The 22,676-nt window shown below is 53.2% G+C and overlaps 5 protein-coding genes across 5 annotated transcripts; 3 read left to right on the top strand and 2 right to left on the bottom strand.

Moving 5' to 3' along the window:
- Positions 1-13: 13 nt before the first annotated feature.
- COCSUDRAFT_46074 (hypothetical protein) lies at positions 14-8,384 on the top strand (the record flags this gene model as incomplete). The annotated part of the gene is made up of 22 exons (XM_005650890.1): positions 14-142; positions 389-511; positions 709-906; positions 1,112-1,296; positions 1,426-1,553; positions 1,674-1,801; positions 3,181-3,253; positions 3,616-3,739; positions 3,969-4,089; positions 4,255-4,392; positions 4,528-4,626; positions 4,759-4,819; positions 4,964-5,010; positions 5,296-5,402; positions 5,572-5,674; positions 5,812-5,880; positions 6,113-6,304; positions 6,496-6,597; positions 6,749-6,878; positions 7,084-7,245; positions 7,501-7,658; positions 7,947-8,384. The coding sequence occupies 22 exons, from the start codon at positions 14-16 to the stop codon at positions 8,121-8,123; spliced, it is 2,754 nt and encodes a 917-aa protein (XP_005650947.1). The 3' UTR covers positions 8,124-8,384.
- Positions 8,385-8,946: 562 nt separating this feature from the next.
- On the bottom strand, positions 8,947-9,732 carry COCSUDRAFT_32157 (hypothetical protein). The gene has a single exon (XM_005650889.1). It carries the CDS (start codon positions 9,273-9,275, stop codon positions 9,108-9,110), a length of 168 nt encoding a protein of 55 aa, XP_005650946.1. The 5' UTR covers positions 9,276-9,732; the 3' UTR covers positions 8,947-9,107.
- Positions 9,733-10,809: 1,077 nt separating this feature from the next.
- On the bottom strand, positions 10,810-11,734 carry COCSUDRAFT_52323 (hypothetical protein). Its single transcript, XM_005650888.1, has 2 exons — positions 11,271-11,734; positions 10,810-11,105 (listed from the first exon to the last, which is right to left on the bottom strand). Exon 1 carries the CDS (start codon positions 11,515-11,517, stop codon positions 11,284-11,286), a length of 234 nt encoding a protein of 77 aa, XP_005650945.1. The 5' UTR covers positions 11,518-11,734; the 3' UTR covers positions 10,810-11,105; positions 11,271-11,283.
- Positions 11,720-15,448, top strand: COCSUDRAFT_39509 (hypothetical protein; the record flags this gene model as incomplete). The annotated part of the gene is made up of 7 exons (XM_005650887.1): positions 11,720-11,758; positions 12,559-12,679; positions 12,785-13,082; positions 13,255-13,380; positions 13,598-13,816; positions 13,932-14,042; positions 14,173-15,448. The coding sequence occupies 7 exons, from the start codon at positions 11,720-11,722 to the stop codon at positions 15,446-15,448; spliced, it is 2,190 nt and encodes a 729-aa protein (XP_005650944.1).
- Positions 15,449-17,345: 1,897 nt separating this feature from the next.
- COCSUDRAFT_52322 (acyl-CoA dependent delta5-desaturase) lies at positions 17,346-22,669 on the top strand (the record flags this gene model as incomplete). The annotated part of the gene is made up of 10 exons (XM_005650886.1): positions 17,346-17,511; positions 19,062-19,263; positions 19,533-19,680; positions 19,841-19,945; positions 20,091-20,225; positions 20,406-20,549; positions 20,826-21,107; positions 21,334-21,483; positions 21,743-21,853; positions 21,996-22,669. The coding sequence occupies 10 exons, from the start codon at positions 17,346-17,348 to the stop codon at positions 22,080-22,082; spliced, it is 1,530 nt and encodes a 509-aa protein (XP_005650943.1). The 3' UTR covers positions 22,083-22,669.
- Positions 22,670-22,676: the final 7 nt, after the last annotated feature.

Here is a 22,676-nt window from a genome sequence, read left to right as displayed (position 1 = left end):
GTTGCCAGAGGAGATGCTCATGGTATCGTCTGCTGTGCAAAGGGGCTATGCAGTGGTCACCGTGGGACCGCATCTGTCGGGGGCCTCTGACAGGTGCTGGACAAAGACTTGGCCCCCAGAGGCCAGCATAGAGATCCCTGAGGTGCGGCACACTCCTGTAAGCACACTTGTGAGCAACCTAGTTCACCTGTATCCTAATCCTGCTTGTCGCAAAGAGGCATGCAAAGAGCCAGTAAGCGCATGCTGGCTTCATGAAGATCATGACCCCGCCCATCAGCAGCCCTCTTGCAAAGTCCCTCAGCAAAGCCAATGTCTGGGCCGGTGACTAAAGCACTCAATGGACAACTATCCAAGTGCAACTCGTTCTCATGGAAGGTTGCGGTTGCAGCTGAAGAGGGCCATCCGGCATGTCCTGGAGGAGCAAGACTGGTGGGGGTTGCCCCGATACCTCCTTGGAGCATCGGCCGGCGGAGCAGTGGCGCTGCTGTTTGCCTCCCGCTTCCCAGTGCAGGTCAGGGCTCCTTACAGTCCATCAATCAGGGAAACTTCCCCACTTCTGGCAGCTTTGCCCCCATGATGCCCCATCATAACTATGAAATGACTGATGTACTGGCTGTGGCCGGTAAGACAGGTGCTTCTAAGTTATTCCCATTCGGTGTTTGTATCAGAACAATGTAGGAGCGCTGAAGTAGTTTTGCGACCATGCAGGCAGCGGCGAGCATGCTGATGGGCTTCAGGCCAGACGAGGTGTTCCAAGAGGAGCAGCTTGTCAGCAGGAATGGGGATCAGCCAGAAGGCCAGCAGAAGTCATGGCCATTTCCCCCTGTACTTCTGCTGGAGGCCCAGAATGACCAGGACATCTACAAGGAGAGAATACTCAGGAGCATCCAATTGCTCAACCAGCAGGTGACCCTTTTCTCGCCGCTCACATGTCTCAATTAAACCTTTCGGGTTGAAAGTGCAGATGGTGTAACCAGGAGCGACATCGTGCCTGTTACTTGCATGAGTACGAGGTCTGCAGCGCAGCGAGCAATATGGACTCATTATGAATGCATGCATAGCAATGAGCAGAGACCACGTATGGCTGAGTGTGGCTGCTTGTACACTGCAGGGGCTGCATGCTGAGAATGTCACAATGCAGCCCTACCCTTTGCACTCTACATTTTTCAGTGACCGTTCCCCAGAGATTGATCCTGAACAATCTCAGGCTGTCTACGGGGACTTGCAAGCTGCAGGCATCATTGACGAGAGCGGATATTCGAACTTTCCCTCCGATCAAGCGACAGAAGATGTGTTGTGCGTCCCTGAGGATTACCTTCCCCTCTTGGCTCCTTCTCATGGTGCAGGATGGTTTGCAAGAACAGAATAATAGATTTAAGGCTCCTACCAAAGCATAGATGAACGATCTGGCTTTTTGGCTTGCAGGGACACCATGAGGGATACCTTGTACTTCATTCTGGTCAAGCACTTTGGGCTAAACCTGGGCAAGAAGGGGCCACTGCATGATGGATACATGCGTGTATTTATTGAGTCCTTCTTTGCGTCTCAAGCAAGTACGATCTGCAGCTCGCAAGTGCACCCTTCGACTAGCCTCTCACACCTGCTTGTAATTTATGGATGCGCCCTTAAAGCTCTGCATGTTGGAGGTTGAGTCAGAAATTGTGTTCCTACAGTTCATGAGATTCGGGCGAAGGAGATGGACCTGATCATAGACTTCTTTGAGAGGGAGGGCACGCCAGATTTGGAGCGCATCACTGGCAAGCTGCATGATCTGGTCTGGCAGGATGAGAGCGCGGCAGAAGTGCTCCTGCGCAGAACAGGTTTGCGCCCTCTGCATTCGTGACCAGATTTTCTGGCTCCGTTATTGGGAGGCAGGTAGTTCTAGTAGTTCATGCCAATTGCATGGCGCACACTCATGAATACATTGAGGCGCTGCTGCTGCATTTTCTTTTGCAAGATGTAGATGCACGACATGGGAAAGGCATCATGAGCATGCAGTGGCCCGCCTTGATGCGGCTGCAATCATTCAACAACATTCAACCAGCATGCATGCGCACCTGATTGATGTGAGTCCTCTGTTGCAGGGCAGTTGCCAGGAAGAGGCAGCCACAAGCACAGAAAGCATGCATCACCAGCCTGAGCAGAGCGCTCTGCTGGCGTGCAGCAGGGAGACCAGAGGCGGGGAGCTTTCGTTGATTCTCTGGCCGCTTGGTTGACTCGTTGTATGGCTTGGCTTGCTGCAGTACAGGAATGACAGGGCTCTATTGTTGCTTCAGGGTAAAAAAGCGCACAGAGCTTCACAAGTGCGTGCCAGTGAAGGCTCTGCTCAATGAAAGATCACATGCAACGGCCTGTGGAGCAGCACAGCTACTTCAGTGCACTGGCATCGAGCTGCATTCAGGTGCACTTGAAGAGTAGAAGCTCGTGGCCGCCAGACAGTCCTTGCACGAGTGTGGACCTAAAAAACCGCTGCGGCAGCAGTTGAACGTTCGAAGCAAACGCTTGTTTGCTGACACAGTTGCCTGGGCCGAGCGCGTAGCTGTATTCACCATCACCATGTTCGGGTTGTACTGAAGCAACGTCCAAGCCTGGGCTTGTGGTGCCAGCTGGAACATGCACAAGAAGAATTATCTATTAGATGCTTGAGTTGTGACATCATGATCATGGCGAAGCGCTTGGCCCTAGGCCGGAAAGGCTTGGTCTGCCCAGTACACCATGTATCCAAATGCACTGTAGGAGGTGGTGCAGCAACGTTGTCACCATCCTTGTCAAGAAAGGGATCTGGTTCTGACGATCCTCAAGATTGATGGGAAAGCGTGGCTGCGAGCCAAACCTGCCCGTCTGCCTCACTGGGGAGTTGCAGTGTCAGGAAAGGGGCGCTGACCTTTTGGAGACCCAGACCTTCACCAAGTGCCGCGGCAGATGCAAAGCAAACTTCTCGATGTTTTCTGGATCTGTACTCCCATTGGATACTAGTCAGATCTACTCTGCATCGGAGAATGTATCGCCCTGGAAGCCTTTGTTGACGACGACCGCCATGGCCAGTTTTGAGGACCCGATGAATTCGAGGGTGTTTGTTGTCTGTGGAAAGTCAGTAGAGGTGCGATCTCGCCCGGCACCAATGCACGAATTGTTTGAATATGAGTCCTATGCTTACCTGAGCTGTTTCAATGCACTCAGGCCGACGGCCTTACGATGGCGTTTGCTCCCTATGGCAACATTCAAAGCGTGAAAGTCGTGCGCGACAAGGGCGGTAGGTTCAAACAGCTCTCCATGAGCAGTTCAAATAGTGCATTATTACTGCTGTTTGGTCTAAACTGTCTTCCTGAAATACCTTATATTTCGATCCCTGGCCACAAGCGCCTTGTACTGCAGTTGTGAGGCAACTGAAATAAGCAATTCCAACTCAGTTTGGATCGCTTAATAATGATAGAGTTATGTGATGTCTTCGTCTATGGTGTCCAAGGCCGTATAGAGAGCGTCGTTAGTTGTGAACCAAGGTGTTAGGTGGCTCCATCACAGCTCATGGCATTGACTTGCCACAGAATTCTCCGTGCATGCACAGACACTTCACAAATCTATGTTCTGAATGCCCTGATTAATTTGGGGACGCAGTGGCCTATGTGAAGTACGACAAGGCCTCAGCAGCCGCCGCAGCTATTGAGGCTCTCCACGAGACTGTGTTGAATGATGGGCAAGGGCCCATGCTGAAGGTCATGATGGCTGAGGCACCAACCAGGTGACAACTGTGCTCAATGCCAATAAGGACCTGGATCAACAGACATGCCTGTGATCATTGCTAGGGCTAGTGTGCTGGCAACACTGGAAAATCCGCTGGGCACAGGAAGCTGCCAGTGATCCTGCCATCTTGATGCATTCTGGGGGAGGCTCATGCCCGTGCAGCTCTGATGATCCATTACCGCACAACCACACCTCTTGACATGAGCTTTACACTTTGATGACTGCAGGCGTGCAGTCCCGCCCAGGGCTTCTGGTGAGATCCAGGTGGCACCTGATCCTGACAATGTGCCGCCACGCTCACGCCTCTTCATGGTGGTCCCCAAGACGGCTGACGGCCACAACATTGAGGTCAGAATCATGTGACCCTCCACCGCGCATTCCCACCTTCCCTCATGCGCACTCATTTAGTCACATGAATTTGCTACACATGCTGCATCATTGCCTCTGATCGTCCGAGAACTTGCACAGCACACACAGTTGCACATTCTCATCTCTGCTGGCTTGGTGGTGCAGGAGGAGATGGCAAAGTTCAGGGACTTGGAGTACTGCAAGATTGATCTCATCGCATCCAAGGGCATTGTCTTCTGCAAGTATGCCAAGACCTCCTCAGCGCTGCTGGCCCTGGAAGCTATCATGGCCAACGATAATGTGGTGCGCACAGTCTGAGCCATGTCGTTCACAGGTTGCCTGAAACTCCTTACTGTTGAGGTTCTTGTTGCCTCGGCCTTATCATGAATGCAGTTCAATAAGAGACATGACCGAATGCATGCACTGCAAATCTTACAGGTGGCGGGCTACAAGGTGAAGTGCATGATTGCTGAGCCCAAGGGCAAGAGGGGACGCATGGATCCCGGCAACTATGACAATCTTCTGACGGCAAATCAGGTGTTGCATCTGCTCCCTGCCAGCCCAACAAGCCCATTCAGCAAGATCATGTCCCTGGTTGCTGGTGTACTCGATTTGGTACAAGAACACACGGAATATACTGATTGATGTGTTCTGTCTATCTGCTTGCAGCTCTCATCACAGGACTTTGGTGGCGTCTACAACGGGGGCTATCTCCCACAGACACCCATTGGTGCGCCAACTCTATTGTTTCCCCCTTCACATGCCTTGATGTAGGGTGCATCCACCAGTGCAAGGATTTCTGCATTGCGTTGCTGATTGGGGCTAGACAGCATGATGCACCTGCAAAAATTTTCTCAGTGGTGTTTTGGTACAGGAGCTGCACGCCTGCTGAACCAGTCTCCCTCGCTGTCTGGGAACACGGTGCCCTCAGGCAATTCTGACACTCGCACTGCCTCCAGTAACTTCACCTCCCTGACCTCGGGCTTCACACCACCTCAGGCATGCCCAGTCTCTGCAGCCCTGCTTGAGATTGCTGTGCCACATTGGGAATCTCAACCTGTCTGCTACAGAGATGTCAATCAATGGCATCGACACCACACACTGGATTTGAAGGCTCCACTTTAGAGCTGTTGCTGGACGCATCTAGCAATGCATGGAAGGCAGAAGTTTGGTATTGAATAGGTCTGAGCGATGAGTTGGCATCAGGGGCTGGGCACTCCCAACAACCTTCAGGCGCGCCTCAACAGTGCTGCAACCAACGGGGATCCTGGGACCGTCACTTCTTTGGGCCTTGGCAATGGATTTGTCGACAGGTATCTGTCCAGACGTCGCAGCGCTCCGCACCTGCACTCTGTCACCTTTCTGGCACCACAGATCACTCCTGTGTGGCGGAGCTTTGTGCAATTTTGCGCAGCGAAGAGGCGTTTGAACAGCACTTTCGGAGACGAGCTCATGGTGGGGTCATGTGTGGGGGTTGTGTAGGTCTGGGCTGCAGGACAACATGATGGCTGGCGGCTACAACAGCCTGAGTCTGCATCACCTGCAAGCCCTGGCAGCGCTTCATGGAGCCACCAACCTGGCACATGTAACGCCCCTCTCACTTTCTTCCACATACCTGACACATTGTGGTCAACAGCATTATGCCCTAGTCACTAATGTAACAAAATATACAAGAAAATGTGTTGCGGGGTGACTGATGATTTCTCGGTGCGCTGTTCACAGGGCTTGGGCGCCATGGCAGGCTACAACATGCAAGCGAACGGAAATGGCAGGGGCGTCCTGTCACAGAACGTCAGCCCAGAGTCCCAGAAGAGCCCTGAATCAATCACCATGGCAGGCACGCCACGCTCTCACTCTATCTCAACACTCGTGCTTTCAACATTTTGTTTGAGTATGATCATGCACATCCCTTAAGTGGCTGGCCAACACACAGGATCCTCCATTTCTGAACCAATTTTGTCTTGCTGGGCCACTGTGCTGGCGTGAATGCTGAGATGATGGGCACAAGTCTGCGTTTTGCAAGCGCGTGGCTGATGGCGTGTATCTGCGCATAGGTGGCGCACGGCTGGCGGGGGCGATCAGCCAGACCATGACGCGGCTGTATGTGGTGGTGAGCAAGGCCGTAAGCGAGGACATCATCATCCGCCTCTTTCGCGCATTCCCCGGCCTCGAGTACTGCGACCTCAAGCGCGACCACACCACCGGCCACTCCCGGGTCAGCCTCCCATCTGGAAAAATGATTCTGTGATCATGTTTGCAGAACTTGATGCAGCTTTGATGCAGCTTCGGAGGCTTGGTATTGAACAGAGGGCATTTGTGTCAGAATAGATTGTATGCAGAAATACATAGTGCAACGTGTTTGAGTTTGGAAGGAGGAGCACTGACTGCCTGTGTGCTGCCGTGCAGGGCTTCTGCTATGTGAAATACTCCAGCCCGGAGATCGCGAACGCCGCAATCGAGCACTTGAACGGAGTTGAATTCCCGCAGGGATCCGGCCTGCGCCTCAAGGTAGGCATCTGCATGTGTTTTAGCTCGCATGTTCTGACCTTGCCTTGATGACGCATGCTCAGGTAAATTATCGTAATAAATTCTGACAGACACCTGCATGGCGCTGCTCGTGATAGGTGGTCAGCTCTGACATGGGGGCTGTGATTTGCAGGTCATGCTGGCAGAGCCGCTCCAAGCCGGCACGCCTGGCAAGAGCACGCCGCCTCTGCCACTGTCGCGCAGCCTCTCTGTGCGCAGCGACTCCAACTCCTCCATCCTGCAGCACCATCGCTCACTGACTGGTAAGCTCATGATGGCATTGACTACTCGGTGTGTTTTTGAGGTTCACCACTTTGTGCTTTGGCATCTCCAAGCCACCATAGTTAATGCCTTGGGTTTCAAGCCGGCCACATCACCCAGCTGCCTGATCATCTTCAGGCATTACATGCATCTAACCAAGACTAGATTGTCGTCCTGGGTAAGACTGAGTATCAGGCGAATGCGCAGGCGAGGAGATCAGCTCGGCCAATGAGAAGGGAACGAGCGAGCACCATGTGGAGGTGGCGGCCGTGCAGAACAGCCTGGCCCACATGTCCATGCCACACCACCGCGACTTTGCCTTCGACGTCCCCAAGGATAACAGCAAGCTCGGGATTCCCACTGCCAACGGTGCGCGCCAACGCTTGACATCTACACGCTACTCTGATGCTGACCTCAGGGCCTTATGTTTATCCGCCGTGTGCATGGGTGATGGCGTTCTCTCGCTGACTTCACGTCTGGCGCTCCTGTTGTGGACGTTGTGGAGAAGCATGATCACCTGTGTGCACTAAAGTGGCCAAACAAGGATTTGTCATGCAAGCAAACGCCGGCTGCTAGTTTAAATAGGATGCAGCGTTGAAAGGGGCGTGTGTGGGGGTTCTGCAGGTGTGGAGGCTGAGACGGAGCAGTCTGCCGAATCGTCGCTGGCGCTGCCCATGCCAATCACGGCGCCGGACGAGTGCACCATCTTCACCTTTCTGACGCGCCCCATGCCCAACTACGCCCTGCAGTACGTCTTCTCCCAGCACGGCGCCGTCGACTGGGTGCGCCCCCAAACTAGAATTGACCCCCTGGATATATTATGGCCTGTCTTCCGCTCGCTCCATCATGGTGCATGCACCATGATCCGTTCCTGGTCTGGTCTTGCTACCGCATTGCACTGTATGCCCTAATCTTTGGAATTTGTCACACACCTGGGAAGCAGTGCAGCATGATGTGACGACTCACCGGGGGATGGCTTGCCGACACTGGCATCGTCCTCTTGCTGGCAGTAGTCCAGCTTATGACATTCACAGGAGCTGCAGCTGACCCCGGTGCATGCGTGCGCGCAGGTACACCTGCGCAGCGATGAGCGCTACGGCATCGTGCGCTTCTCCGAGGCTGAGGCCGCGCGCCGCGCCCTGGACGCTTTGAACAACACCACCATCTGCGGCGAGGCCCTGACAGTCTCCAAGACCGACCCTCTGGCCAACCCCCGCAACACCAAGCGCCCGCGCGTCGCTGAGTAAGCGCTGACTACGGTGCTGATATAACGCTAACAAACTTGCTAAGGGCACATCGATCCTGCAGGCTGTGGCCCAAGGTGTTCGCAGTCTCTTGGCGCGTTGGAAGGGGAGCAGGGGCTCAGAAAATATGGGCCGGCATAGGAGGTCTTGTGTGGGAGGGCAGTGTAGGCATAGGGAAGCAACTGGAGGCGGAGGGTTGGTCTTGGAAGAGACCTGTGTGGCTTGAACAGGTGCAGCAGGGATGTCAATTATGAGGTGACGGCCAGAGGGAGCCTGTTGCTAGGGGCAGAGCAGCTAAATTTTTTTGGGGTCCTGGACCCATTGGGTTAGGACACATCCAGACATGTGTAGGTCCCAAGCAATCTGACCGCATTTCTGTGCAGCTTTCAAGGGCTGCGGCATTTTATTTTGAAGGTTTCTTGTGTGTGATTTCCCTTAAAATTTTCTCTGATTCAGCAAGGCGATCATCACCCATGCAGGCAAGATTTAATGATTTGCTGTCGCACCATTGTCTGGAGGAGTGTGCATGTCCTCAAGCTTAGGATCAGGTTGTGTGAATAGTCAGACTTGTGAGTAGTGTAGGAAGACTGCTGTCAAGCTCAAAGTGGACATTGGGTAGGCTAGAGACACATACTTGTTGATGATTTGTACAAATTCTGCAGAGTTAGTGGAAGCGAGTTACCAAGGCAAGAGGGGGTGGGAAGCTCTTAGCTGTGAAGCATTTTGTGATGCTCATTACTGCATGGCAGGATGCTCAGTGGGGCACAGAGCCTCACACAGGCTCCAGGGTAGCAGGACTGTTGGCTTTGAGCAGTGTTACATCGCTGCATGTGTTAGGCAGAAGTGCTGGTATGATGACACGTGGCCTTTTGGCTGCAGTGTACACAACGAGAAGATCCCATCCAGTGAGTATCCTGCTACCAAGTGCAACATAGAAGGCTTCTGAGTCTAGCGTACTGGAAAGCCAAAGCAATTGCACCGCAGCCCTCATGGCAGATTGCTCCATTCGATAGAGGATGACGTCACACCTGCAATGTTCTGGTGCTTTTGCTGTTCATGTGTCTCTGCATTGCTGTAGGTAGTAGATTTGTGGACAGCCACATCCCTGTGGGCCCTGGTTTGGACTGAACGAGTTGACTTGTTTGTGAGTGACATGATTTATAGGGTAGCATCAGAACTCCTGTTGGCCTTGGACATTGTTCTCTGTGCCTCGGGGCTGTAGCATTGAAAAATGCCTTGTAGAGGCTGCTTTAGATTCTTTTTGGTGTGCTGGACATACAAGTTAGCAGAGGTGTGCCATCTTGAAGAACTCGTAGGATTTGGCTTGTACCCGATGCATTACAGCGCGCTGTGCCTGCTTGGCATGCACGGTACCTTGGTGTGCACTACGAACTTGTGAAGGCATGAGAGTCATTTGAGTGCATCATGACTTTTCGTGCCTGCTTTGTCACTGTGCCTCACTATGTCCTGCTGGCTTCGTCTTGATTTGTTCAGACTATATGCCGTGTGGATGCAAGATCTTGTTGGTGACAGTTAAGATATCATCGATGGGCTCATGGTGTCTGATCAGACATGACTCATGCAGTGCGGGCTAATCTAAGAAGTGATCCAGTGCCTCCAAGCAACGCAGGCGTCCATTCACGCCCATTTCCTCCGCACACGAAATCACCACATATGGGCGGTGCAGCAATGCAGCCGGAGCCAGACGCAACCCCTTGAGCTTGGCAATTGTCCCATGTATGTGTCCCTGTATTGCGAATTGACTGTGCACTGGATGTTTGGTCTGAGCTCGCATGGCACATTCAAGCAAATCGTACACCTCCTTGCCTGACAAAATGTCAGTCTGCAATAAACCTTATGGGCAATTTTGCAATAGCAAGAAGTTCATGGTTGCCCAGGTCAATGGGTAAATCAAAAAGCTAAGAGCATGCACGTTGCAACTGTGACAGACAATTTCCCACAAGTCCCGATGACACCCTGGCAATGAGACAGTCTCTGAGGCAAGCATATTGATACAGTCCAGCTACAAGGTACAACACAGATATTTAGCCTCTTTAGCCAAGGCTCTCATATGTGCATGCAAGTCCCGAGGCAGGAGCTTCCACAATCTCAAATTTGCAACCTTGATTGAGACCTCCCAGGCAAGTCCAACCCCAGCTCGATATCGTCCTTTTCAGGAGCTTCAGAGTGGCGAACACGCCGCGGATTCCAGACTGACCACAAGAACCACAGATGCAGCCGGGTGAGCAGCCTCCTGCAAGACGGGCACAGCTTCAGCACTGAGACTTGTCCCAGAGGAGGCGAAGTATCCATTGCATAACAAAGCTCAACCACGACAACTGGTGGGAATTTGCAGCATGCGCACCTCAAGGGAGACAGCAGTGCATGAAACCATGCCCACAGCTTCAACGGGCACGTTGCAGGGATATCCAACGGGAGTGCATACAGGTAAGCGTTGTAGCGGGTCTGCTCTAGAATCCGCTGCCTGCCACTCCTGAGCGCAGGCAGACAATTTTGGGGCATGCCAAATGCAACTGCTCGCTACTGGGACGTTCATACTGCGTTATAGAGGAGCGCGCCATAAAAACACCCAGCCAATAGCACAGACTGTTATTGGACGCATATTTTCCAGCGCAGGGACAGGCGACTGACCCGATGTAGTAGAAATCATGCAGCAGGGCAATCTCCTGGAAGCAGTTCCGCCGGTAGAAAGTGATGGCGGCTGTATTGTAGTCTATGACATGCAGGAAGACAGTGAGGCAACACCGCTCCTTCGCCTGTTCCAAAACTGCCGCCAAGAGCTTGGATCCTATGCCACGATGCCTGAGTGGCTCTAGCACCCCAACAGTCAAGATGTAGAGGGCATTGTAGCCATCTACTAGGGAGCTGTTCAGGCCAAGCAGGACTCTGTCTGTAGTGTTGCACTCTCGCAACCAGCAAACTCGAGCTGTCAGGAACCCAGCTAGCTCCTCCTCAGATCCATTCCTGAAGCAGCAGTATAATGCTAGTATGATGTATCAGCTGTTGGGCTCGGCAGGTCACTTCTTGAGCTTGCCTCATATTGGTCGAAGCGTGCACTGAAAAAGCAGAGAGACACAATCCGAAAACTGATTACACACGAGAAAGGTATCTAAAAGGTATTTTAATGACCTGTACACTGCAGCTACCGAAATGATGCCTTGCTCTGCCCTGACTGCAGCTTGGTAGAAGGCGTCCTCATAGTCGATGGGGAAGAGTGCTTGATGGGCAGCTCGCAGAGCTTCGCAGTCATGTGGAAGTAGACACCTTCAACATTAAACTTTGAGATCTTTCGTGCCATCGACACAGTTGCAATCGATCTTGAACAAATGAAAGATTCTGTTTTCTTCAAAAACAACCTGGCAGTATTCTTCAACATAGCACTCAATCTGACCTGTAATACAAAGCGGGTTCAATTACATGCGGCTTCACTATTCCATCATCGTCGTGCATGAAGCCTCAGCATTGAAACTAGGCAATAGAAGGAAACCAAGACTGATGGTATCTTAAAGGATTCTACTTATGGGACGAACTATATCTACAGGGTGACCAGATCGAAACTACTCATATTGAATGCAACAATGGCGATACCAATTGTAGACAAAGAGCTATTCAACGAGGTTCCGATGTCCAGCTCTATTCTGAATAAAGCTGCCCGTAATGAGTCAGATCTGTCTAGACCTAACCCGTAAACATTGCACACTCACAGAAGTTCTGTGACAGAACTTGGCATGTGCAAATTTAAACCTTTTGACAAATCCCCAGTCACACTTTCTTGACTGGTATCTCTTAAAACAACCACTCTATTTGTAAATGTTCACAGCATAGTTTCTATGCCTAAGCATCCGAGAATATTATTACCACACTTTTACTTCTTCAATCAGCTTGCTGATTCGAGCAGATTCAATATAACAATGCAGACCAATCATATAGATAAATAGGGTGCTATATTGTGCACCAGAGACTATGGCGGTCTGTGGCATCTGTCACGAAGAAGGCTTGCTGGAAGTTGGGGAGCTGGATTGTTGCGATCACAGGTGATAAACGCTGCCGTGAAAGCAACCCTGCGTTCAACCAAGTCCATCTTGACTACCTCCGGGCTGAGACCTGTGTGCTTGCAGCTTCTGCTTCCCTTGCATATCACAGTGGGCGGAAATAGAGAGCAGATGTCCTTTCTGCAAGGCTCGTTTCACAACCTTGACCCACAAGGTACTTGAGAAAGCAGAGCCTGGGGACACCGACGGATGCCAGGATGAGGGAGAGAAATCCCAAGGCAGAGTGTTGAAAGTCCTGCAGATTCCCGAACGCAACCAGGCACGTTCATTTCAGCCCTGTATTCACCCCAAAAAGCATGCAACCAAGCTTGATTGCTACAGGCTTCTGGCTCATATCTTTGAACACTTTACTTCGTTTTGTGCAGAGGGTGGATGGAGATGGTGTGGAGTACTATGGCAGCAGCGATGACGAGGACCCTATGGATGTGGTGTATTGTATGGAGTGTGGCAGTGGCGATGATGAGTCACACCTCCTCCTTTGTGATGGTGCGGGCCACTGCCCACCGACTTCATCGCCATTTTCTCTTCAATGACTTCTGGCATTGTGCAGACAGCTGACACCGAGCACGCTACGTGTTTGGACACATGCAGGCTGCGACAGGGGCTGCCACACCTACTGTGCTGGCTTGCCAGGCATCCCAGAGGAAGCCTGGTTCTGCGAAGCCTGCGCAGCCAACGCTGCACCCGAGGATACACTGCCAGTGCGTCGCAGCCAGAGGCAGCGCGCATCTGCTCAGCCGTCACCTACGGCCACACGCAGAAGGAATCACGACCCCGACTTGGACGGCGACGACCTGTCAGGCCCCAGCACTGACCGGCAAGCCAGGCGGCGGCGGCGCGTCGCCGCCGCCTCTGAGCCGGCTGCCAGCTCGCCAATCGATCTGACAATGTCGGCTTCGCCTGAAGCGCCCCGAGCGCGCCGTCGCAGGCTGCAACGAGTGTGCGTGACGCAACTCCCTTGCCTCCCAATTTTGCCTCGGGAGATGTTGGCCATGACGATGCAATTATGATTGCAGTGTTCCAGGGGTGTAGGGTGTTTGACAGGGGTTGACGATGTGCAGGAATGGAGGGCCGGTGGGCGGGCGAAGGGGACCGACAGATGCCGGCAGTGTTGCAGACCTGCTGGACGTCCTGGAAGCGCGAGCCAACAATCGATCTGCAACTGAGCTGCCCAGCACCGCTCACAGGTGTGGTAATTTGGACACGTCTGTCCCGTACAATGAATTTTCAGCAGCTTCCTGAGCGCAAAAGGAAATTTCCCAAGGCGCAGCATATTGTTTATTGTATAGTTTGCATATGTTCGAGCCATTCATTATGCCTACATTGCAATATGTTGGTGCCATCATACACAGTAGCCTACAGGTCCCGTGTCTGGTGATCACACTGGATTGCTGATGTTGTCAGGAACGTGGAGAACCTGCGGTGCAATTGGGACGCACTGCGCCAAGGGGACATGGACTTCGCACCCACCAGCGCCCCACAGCCGAGTGCAAGCGTGGAAGCCGAAGCACAGAGGGGCACAAGCTCTGCAGCTGATGGTGAGGAGGCGGCATGGCAGGCCCTGGAAGAGACACGCAAGGCGCAGATGGCAGCCAAGGCAGCACAAGCCAGCAGTGACCACAGGTGCTTGTCCTCGCTGACATGGCTTGTTCCTGCACCCCAAAAAAACATGTGTGTGATCACCACTCTGTTGTGGCATGGAACGACAGCTAATAATGTAGTTGTGGCCTCTCTGCAGATCTCGGCAGCAAGGGGAGTCATTTACCTCTACTGCAGCGTGGGGAAGTGACATTCGAGCAGAGCTTGCTCAAGCTCGTGAAGTGGGCAGGCTGCTTGGGCCCTCTGGCAGGTGAGCTACAAAGCTACCTGCAGCTTGAATCGGATTTAGCGTTCTGCCCAGCCAAATGTGGATTTGAGTTACCAGTGCAACGTTTTCATCTTTGGCCTTGGTGTCTTCTCATCTGGTTTGACGCATGCAGGCTGTCACAAGGCAACCGGAGGCCGTCCCTGCGCCCGCGGACCGGGCCGCTGCTGCTGTCAAGTCAGCGCAGCACGCCCGCAGCAGGACCCAGCCAGGCCGACAGGCGCTCACCCACCCGGGAGAATGCGCTGCACAGCAGGCAGGGCAGGTGCAGCGCTGTCTCCCCCTCGCCTGCGCGAACTGCAGAGCGTCCCAGGCCGTCGTCGGGCTATCGAGGCCGCGGCGCCTCGCCGCCGCGGCTGGGCCGGCACAGCAGCAACCACGGTGATCGGCTGGCGTCCGTGCACAGGCACGGCTTGCAGTTCACGCGATCCAGCAGCCCGACCTTGCAGCCGAGCAGCGTGTTGCGAGCGCAGCCGGCTGCGCCGCACACTTTTGCCGCCTGGAACCGCCAGCAGCCTTTTGCAGCTACCTCGGCGCAGCCGCCAGTCGGCATCTCTGCAGCGGCGCAGCAGCAGCGCCGGCATGCAGGATCCCTGAGCAGCAGCCAGCCTCCCATGCGCCCACCCCAGCCCCCGCTGTTGTCACCAGCTACCGCCGCACCGCCAATCAGCCCACATGTAGCCGTGTATGGAGGAGCCATGCAGCAGCAGCCTCCTCCCCACAGCGCATCACCATATGGTCGCGGCCCTGCCACAGGGGCTCTGCGCCATGATCACCCACCTGGCTTAAGCACGCCTGCTGCATCGGCACCAGCAGCCGCGACACCTGCTGCCATCGACTTGCGCACGCCAGCAGCTGCTCAGTCACAGCCGGGGCCGAGCCATACTCAGCAGCCTGCTAGGGGTAAGAGAAGAAGCGGCAGTGGCAGCGACGACAGCAGTGTCAGCGTGGCAGCTGTGGGCGTGCGCGGAGCCGACAGCCCGCCGATGCACAAACGGCGCCGGGCCGACGCAGCGCCGCATCTGCCCGCTGCCCAGAACTGGCAGGACGGGCGTGATCACACCCCTCCAGGACAGCAGGCCCGAAAGGCCAGCACTGAGGCGGCTCAGGGTGGCAGGAGTGCCTCTCGTGAGAGTGACAGGCCCCAGGCGGCAGCGCAGGGCCTCAACAGCAAGCAGAAGGCGTTTCTGGAGGTCAAGGCGTTGCTCGGGCCGCTGCTGGAGGGGCATCTTGTGGACAGGGAGCAGTACAAAGCTGCAGCAAAGGCTGCCACGCACATGCTGTACCGGCGCGAAGGTGCAGCCGTGCGCGGCCCGCGGCAGGCGCTTGGGGAGGTTCTGTCTGAAATGGACCTGCCTCGCGCTGCGATGGCCGTCCTGCAGAGTGCATGAAGGAGATTTGGGAATTTGGCTGGTGTTGTTTAGTGAGTCGTTACAGGGTGGGAGCAGGGCTGAGCTCTGGAAGCAATAGTTGCTGTTCCTCCGAGCACTTTGCCAACATGAGCATATTCCTTCTGTGGGCAGCTTTATTGAGACATTTTTGCCCTAGGTTCAGGTTCACTTGGATTGCGTATTAAATATTGGTGGACCAGTTTTTCAGTGTGTTGGTAGACAGGTTCCAGGTTTCTGTTGCCCATTCTGGTTTGTGATCTGTTGCAGAGGCTAATAAGTAGGGAAGCCTTTACTTCCTTCGGTTCACAGTTTTGACCACCTGTTGATAATTCAAGCTTGCCTGCAGTACAGTTTTTGTTAGATACAGGTTTGACAAATGCCTACACGTGTACTAAGCAGCACCGTAAGCTGTTTTATGTAGAAAATACCTCTTCATGAGCACGTCAGTACCCAAGAAACGGATGACCTATTTATATTGCCAGCAGCAATGATATCTTGCTGGAGCATATGCTATATGCTATGCATATACTGGGAAAGCTGTGCTTCAGGAAGCTTTCTATGAACCATCCTGTAATGACAGCATATATAAAAGGAAATTCCAAAGCTGATATTTGTAGCGTCACATGCACGATTTAAAGGTGCACCCACTTGAAGGCTGTACCAAGACACTGCATGGCACCAATCATTTCCAGCACTGCTGATGTCAGCAGCTCAACCTGTTCTAATAGCACAACCTAACTTCTACCTTGGACATTCCCATGCAGCATCTGCAACTGTTCATAATATCTGGCTCCTCAACGACCGAATCCAGTCAGTTCTTAGTACCTCAACAGCAACAGCAAGAGTCCTGTCAGTAAATCTCTTTGCATTGAATGAGCGGTGAGGAGCAGTCAATCAACTTCTGAGCAGGATCACTGCTGGGCCAATTGGCGATGACTGGGTGCGGTCCAAGGGTGGCCTGCAGCCAGGGGTGCTCCAGAGCCTCTTCGGCTGAAAGCCGCGACGCAGGATCCACCACCAGAAGTCTCTCCTGCGCATGCGAAATATTCTCAGGAATCCTCAAAATCTGCATCACCAGTGACAGCAGAAGTAAATCACACTGCGCAGATTCCGATTGTCTTGTAAGTTGCACATATAGCAGTTTTTGGGCAAGACAGCCCTCTAACTGCCTGGCGCTCGTTCAGCCTTGATGTCTGCATTCCTCTTTCTCTAGATTCAAAGAAGTCAATGGTGGGTGCCCCGGCTGGTGGTTGCCGGTATAAATACTGAGCACCGTGCCCACGGTTGATTCGGCCTTGCTTGGATCTGGCGAGTCCATCAAGGGGTAGGATTATGGCAATCTCTTTATCTGCAGCTTGTCTGCAACACGCACCTTGCTTCTTGGCTGGAAAAGCGTGCAATACGAATAATAAAAATCAAGGTGGGTTGAGGGTACTGGGAAATGCAGCAACTCAAGCATGTGAGGCCGCACCACAAGGTCTCTGGCGAGAGGGGAGATTGATTCCTCCCAGACGGGGTCGCCCATGTCATGCTCCCCTCGCCGGATCTTCCGGTACAGCGCCACGTCATTGTCGTCATCAAAGGGTGCGTATCCCGCCAGCATTATAAATACGATGACCCCCGCGCTCCACATGTCCACAGCCTCTGAGTACCCCTGCGCGCACACCCCTCATTCTTCAGATATCAGACGCCTCATTCACCCCTGCGTCTTGGACTGGGAGCAATCTCAGCAAACTGTGTACTTTGACTGATTGTCGGAGGACTCACAGTCAAGGAAAGTGACACATGTTGCGGCAAGTACTGCGACGCAAAGCGATTGACCGCAAAAGTGCGCACCTTTCTGCTGGTGTCTGCAAGCTCCAGGATCTCAGGAGCCACGTACTGGGGGCTGCCACACATGGTGGACAGCGGGTCACATGCTGTGCGGTCGAAGAAGCGCGACAGCCCAAAGTCTATGATCTTGATGTGGTTGCTCTCCTTGTCCACCATCAAGATGTTCTCTAGCTTCAGGTCTCTGCTGCAGATCCCTGCGCACACAGGGGAGCGTCCAATCTTGTTGACTGGTGTGTCCCAAAATATAATTGCTCTGATGGTTTCCACAGCTCCAACTGAAGATCAAGACGGTGTGCCCGCCTCGCGTCTTCAGCAAATAAAATCGCGCTGTGTTTTCAGTGACAGGCAATGTTGGTGCAATGTGGGGACCGGTACACATTGCTGATGATCAGGCAGAGTTTGAGCAGGCACGAGGGGCTCACCATTGGCATGCAGGTATGCGACGCAGCTTAGGATCTGGTAAGCAATCTCTGCAGCCGCCAAGTCAGTAAGCCGTCCTAATTCTGTCACCCTGCATGAAGAACAAGAATATCTTATGCAGGCTTGCAACTGTGAAAATTTGCGGAGAGATACCAGTGGAATCTGGATGGGAGGGGACAGACAGAAAGATGGTCTCACCTGTCTAGCAACTCTCCACCCGAAACAAGCTCAGTGCAAATGTAGACCCTCCTCTGTGTCACATAGACCGCGTGAAGCTTGACGCAGCACGGATGAATCACCTGCCCCCAAGTGGAGATGGGTGTGATCAGAAATTTTCCATGACTGACATGTGCAAAATTGCCCCCGACTTCTGAGGTCTTGGTATCCAGCACTGCCTATAACCATACTGTTGAAGAATGCATTGACTCTCAGCTGGCACAGATACTCACCTGACACAAACAGTTGATTTCCCGAAGCAAGCTCTGATCCTCCTCCTTGTACCGTTTCTTGTCCACAATCTGAGCCAGACAACTATCAGTGCTGCTCAAGTCGATGATGGCAAGTACACCCAAGTAAACTCTGTACTCACCTTCACAGCCACCTGTCGTCCTGTTCTTCTGTCGTAGCCTCTCCTCACAACTGCAAATCCGCCTGTCCCAACGATCGTGCCCAGGTCAAAGTGTTCCAAAAACACATTCTGGCTGCCTGCATAGCAATATTAGCATGCTAGTCAGAACAAGGTGTCAGTCCCTACGAGATAAGGTCTCGATCGTGCTTGAATATCATATTTTTTCTGTAACTGACAATTTTTGGGCGGATCACAGCACATTCTTCGCATATTTGATATTGGCATGTCTTCCACATTGTGTTTGACTTACAGGGACTATAAAGCAAAGCCCCTGATGGTGTCCTCTGCGGTGCGACGCTTGTGAAAATTCCCATCTCTAGAAGGATGACCCAATGGACAGACCGGAAGTCTCCAAGGGCAGTTGCACGGAACACAGTACCCAGTCGTCTACTAGTCAGCAGCCTTCAACGGCGTGCTGAGACAACCGAGCAGCCTTGCTTACGATTGGTAAATACCACAGAATGTCTGTATTTAGTCTCTCGGCTGCTGTCTTCGAATTCAACGGCTCCGTTCTACTTCGCATTCATTGACTGTCGAAGGAGCTTTCGTCCAAGACTACATTTGCTTCCATCAGTCATGCGGCGTTGTCTGGTTTTTGACTTGGAAGCTGGAATCTTTATTTCGGGAAGTTCCTTTGATTGCATTTGTGCACCCGAGAATGGAGTCCGTCTCATAGATCCAGCAACATGCATCGAAGAGGCCAGGATCATGCCCAGAGTGTTTGCGATGCAGAAGTTGACACATCTCCCGACATATTTACGGCTGAGGAGGTCGCAAAGCACAATACTCCTGCCGACTGCTGGCTGCTCATACACGGGAAGGTGTATGACGTTACAAGATGGGTGCCCCATCATCCAGGCGGCAGCATGATCTTTGTTAGAGCTGGCGGTGACTGCTCCCAGTTGTTTGACTCATACCACCCACTGGCCACGAGGTGTGTGCCATTGAACACCCAAAACATGAATTAAGGGCCTATTTTAATGCATCTGAACTCATCTGTATTGTGTGAACCTGGTCAACTTGGACAGAGGTCTGGCAAGTGAGTTCAGAAGGGCTGATCAAGAAACCTAGTGTTGCACTTGTTCCCACAATGTTCCCGGTTTGGTTGTAAATGGTTACACACATGCGTTTTTGCAACTTTCATATCCTTACGGTCTACAGCTCTGATCTTGTACCTCAGTTTTGGATTGTTATTCTTGCAAGGCTCCTCCTGGAGAAGTTCTACGTGGGAGAGCTTGACAAAACAGACAGAGACACCCCTGGAATCGTCGAATACCAGAGTGACACACAGGAAGGGGAGTTCTACGAGGTGCTGAAGAGGAGAGTAGAGAAATTTTTCCGAGGCAATGAGGTGACACCTCCAACTCAGAGGGAGCCCTATCTCTGTGATGCATGAAGGGAATTGTGATGCGGCTGCTCTGCTTGCATGATGGCATCCCCTCCGCGGCGCTGCATGACATGGTGAAGAACTTAAGCTCATGATTCAGCCTGGTGATGTGCTTTGCATGCAGCTCAACCCGCGCACATCATTTGACTGGCGTCTGAAGTCCGTGATCATTCTTTTGTCCTTCGCCGTTTCCTTCTACGCAACATTCTTTGCCTTCCAGAGCTTTGCGGTGAGGCGCTCCCACCTTGCTACCCTTGTTGCAGACTCCTTTGAGGCGCAAACCACGTTGTTTTGCATCATGCAGGATTCTGACAATCCAGATCAGGAAAAGAGAGGAGAAGTTTCTTGCTTTGACTGATGTGCAATGCCTGCAGGCCTCTGCACTCTGCGCATGCTTGCTGGGTGTCAGCATGGGGCAGGTGGGGATCTCAATAGTGCACGATGTGAACCATGGGTCTGGGCTGTCCTCTGCCAGCTCCAGATATGCACTGGGCGCTATCGTGGACCTGGTGAGCACTGTCTTTTGAGTCTTTACCTGCCTGTGTCAACACTGGAAACCGGTCATGTTGGTTCAGTGCCGCATTGTGTGTTTACTGTGTGGGCACACTCCTGTACGTGACAGACCATTCCTCGTCCCAGCTTAGGGGCGTACAAGGTATAATGAGTTGGGCTCTGGTGGCTGTGTGCAGGTCGGCGTGTCGTCGTTCATGTGGCGGCAGCAGCACGTGGTGGGTCATCACGCGTACACCAACCTGGCCTGTGACCCCGACATCCGCGTGTCCGACTGTGACGCCCGCCGTGTGGCCCCCCACCACCCCAAGCAGCCCTTCCACGTATTTCCCTTGACCCTCCACCTGTCCCCTATATTGCATAATTCCAGGGGGCTCTGAGTCAGTTGATTTACAGTCCCCTGACAATTCCTCAGATTCCTGCCGCTTGATCCCAAGCCCTCCTCCCCTGCATGCAGACCTCCTGACCACACTCTATGGTCAGAATATCAGAAGATGTATGTTTCGTGGCCCCCTGCGGCCCACCACCGTCAAAGGCGCGCGGCCCGGGGAGGCATCGCCGCGGGACGTGCGCTCATTTCTGTGCGGGCGTCTGCGCAGGCGTTCCAGCACGTGTACCTGGCAGCGCTGTACGGGCTGCTCAAGGTCAAGTCCGTGCTGGTGGACGACTTTGCGGCGCTGGCGCGAGGCAGCATTGGGCAGCTGCGGCTGTCGCGCATGACGCCAGGCGAGGCCTTCATGTTCTGGGCGTGCAAGTTTCTCTATGCGGCCTACTACATCGCGCTGCCCGCGCTGTACAGCCCCCATGGCTGGCGCGCCCTGGCCGCCCTGTGGATCATCGCTGAGGTCCTCGCTGGGTGGATGCTGGCCTTCCTCTTCCAGGCACGGACCCTGCCTTGACTCATTTACAGAGCTGCCCTGCTTAAACCTGTAGCCTTTGCGGCAGCACAGCACCACGCTTTGGATGGGTTTTGACGTGAGCATGCGCGCTGCTGCAAGCAGGACTGGATTTTCTCATGCATGACATGCAAGAGATCAGCATAAGATGGAGGAGCAGTGGTGATTACTCATGCATGCAAGTGACAAGGCTGTGTGCGCTTGCGAGCAGGTGGCGCATATCACGGGGGAGGTGGAGTTTTTGGACAGCGATGGGGGCAAGGTGGAGCGCGGCTGGGCGGCCGGCCAGGTGGCCACCACCGCCGACTTCAGCCACGGCTCCTGGCTCTGGACCCAATTCTCTGGCGGCCTCAACTACCAGGTCTGCCTCTTATCTCAGGAGTGGCTTTCACCACACCAAGCGTTTGTAGTTTGACGAGGACACCTTTGCAAGCGTGCGTTGGGGACTGGTCTTGCACTGCTGAGGGTCGGGTGCTGTGGACACGACCTGCAAGAGTGCCCTACCTCGCAGTAGCAATATAAGACCAATAATTTGTGGTTGACGTGGACACCTTTTGCAAGAGTGTAGTGGGGACTCGTCTTGCACTGCTGAGGGTGCGGTACTGTGCTGTGCTGTGAAGGTTGTGCACCATCTGTTCCCCAACATCTGCCACACGCACTACCCGGCAATCGCGCCCATCGTGATGGACACCTGCCGAGAGTACAACATCCCCTACAAAGTCTTCCCCAACGTGCGTTCTCAACCTCATGCCTCTTGCCCTTTCACTTACTTTCTCCCCTGTTGCTCTGGCAGTGGCGGCAGCAGGGACAAAAGCAATGATGATTGACGCAAGGAATGTCAGGGCCCTGACTTGTTTTGTGTATGTTTGCCAGTTCCGGAGCGCGCTGTGGGCCCACTTTGCTCACTTGAAGGAGATGGGCGCTGCGCAGATGATCCCGTCCTTTGCAACCATTGGGTGAGATCGATCTTGGCTGCTCACGTTCCAGCAGCATGCCTTCATTTGCTTTCTGTTTTAGCACCAATTCATGAAGTATCCATCATGCATTGTATTTGAGCACTCCTAGGCTTTGTGGCGCTTCATCTGGCAGCTTGGTATAAGCCATGCCATTTAGATCGTACTGCTGCTCCTTTGTACGTGGTCTGCATTATGGGACATGTCTAGAAATGCGCAAGGTGAAAACGTACCAATATATGTCCTGTGACATCGTCTTGTCCACTGCTAGCATATGCGAGCATTGAATTCTTTGTCATGTCGTAAGCGGTGAAGCTGCATGCTTCTGTCTGTGTGACGTTCACTTTCATTTTGATTTGGCGTTAAGTCCCAAATGATTTAGTTTATCAGCAAGTAGACAAGAAGTCAGCTTGAGACCTCATGACCTCCAGCGTATTAGCACACCTGTGGGCCTGTGGGATTATTATTAGGGAGGTAAGCAGACATCGATGCTTCTGCGGGTATTGCTCATGAGCAAAAGGACAGCTTAAGGTTATAACGGGGAAGATTAGTGTCGGATGCCAGCGCCAGCGCTTTGTAATGTAGATGAATCACGCAGTGC

The sequence above is a fragment of the Coccomyxa subellipsoidea genome (assembly GCF_000258705.1).
Source record: "Coccomyxa subellipsoidea C-169, whole genome shotgun sequence".
NCBI lineage: Eukaryota > Viridiplantae > Chlorophyta > Trebouxiophyceae > Coccomyxaceae > Coccomyxa > Coccomyxa subellipsoidea.
Note: the sequence above shows the minus strand (reverse complement) of the source record. Positions and strands in the feature narration are given on the sequence as shown.

Coding starts and splice junctions, on each gene's coding strand:
- COCSUDRAFT_32157 (XM_005650889.1), bottom strand. CDS start 9,275: ATGTCACTCACAAACAAGTCAACTCGTTCAGTCCAAACCAGGGCCCAC.
- COCSUDRAFT_52323 (XM_005650888.1), bottom strand. CDS start 11,517: ATGTTGAAGAATACTGCCAGGTTGTTTTTGAAGAAAACAGAATCTTTC.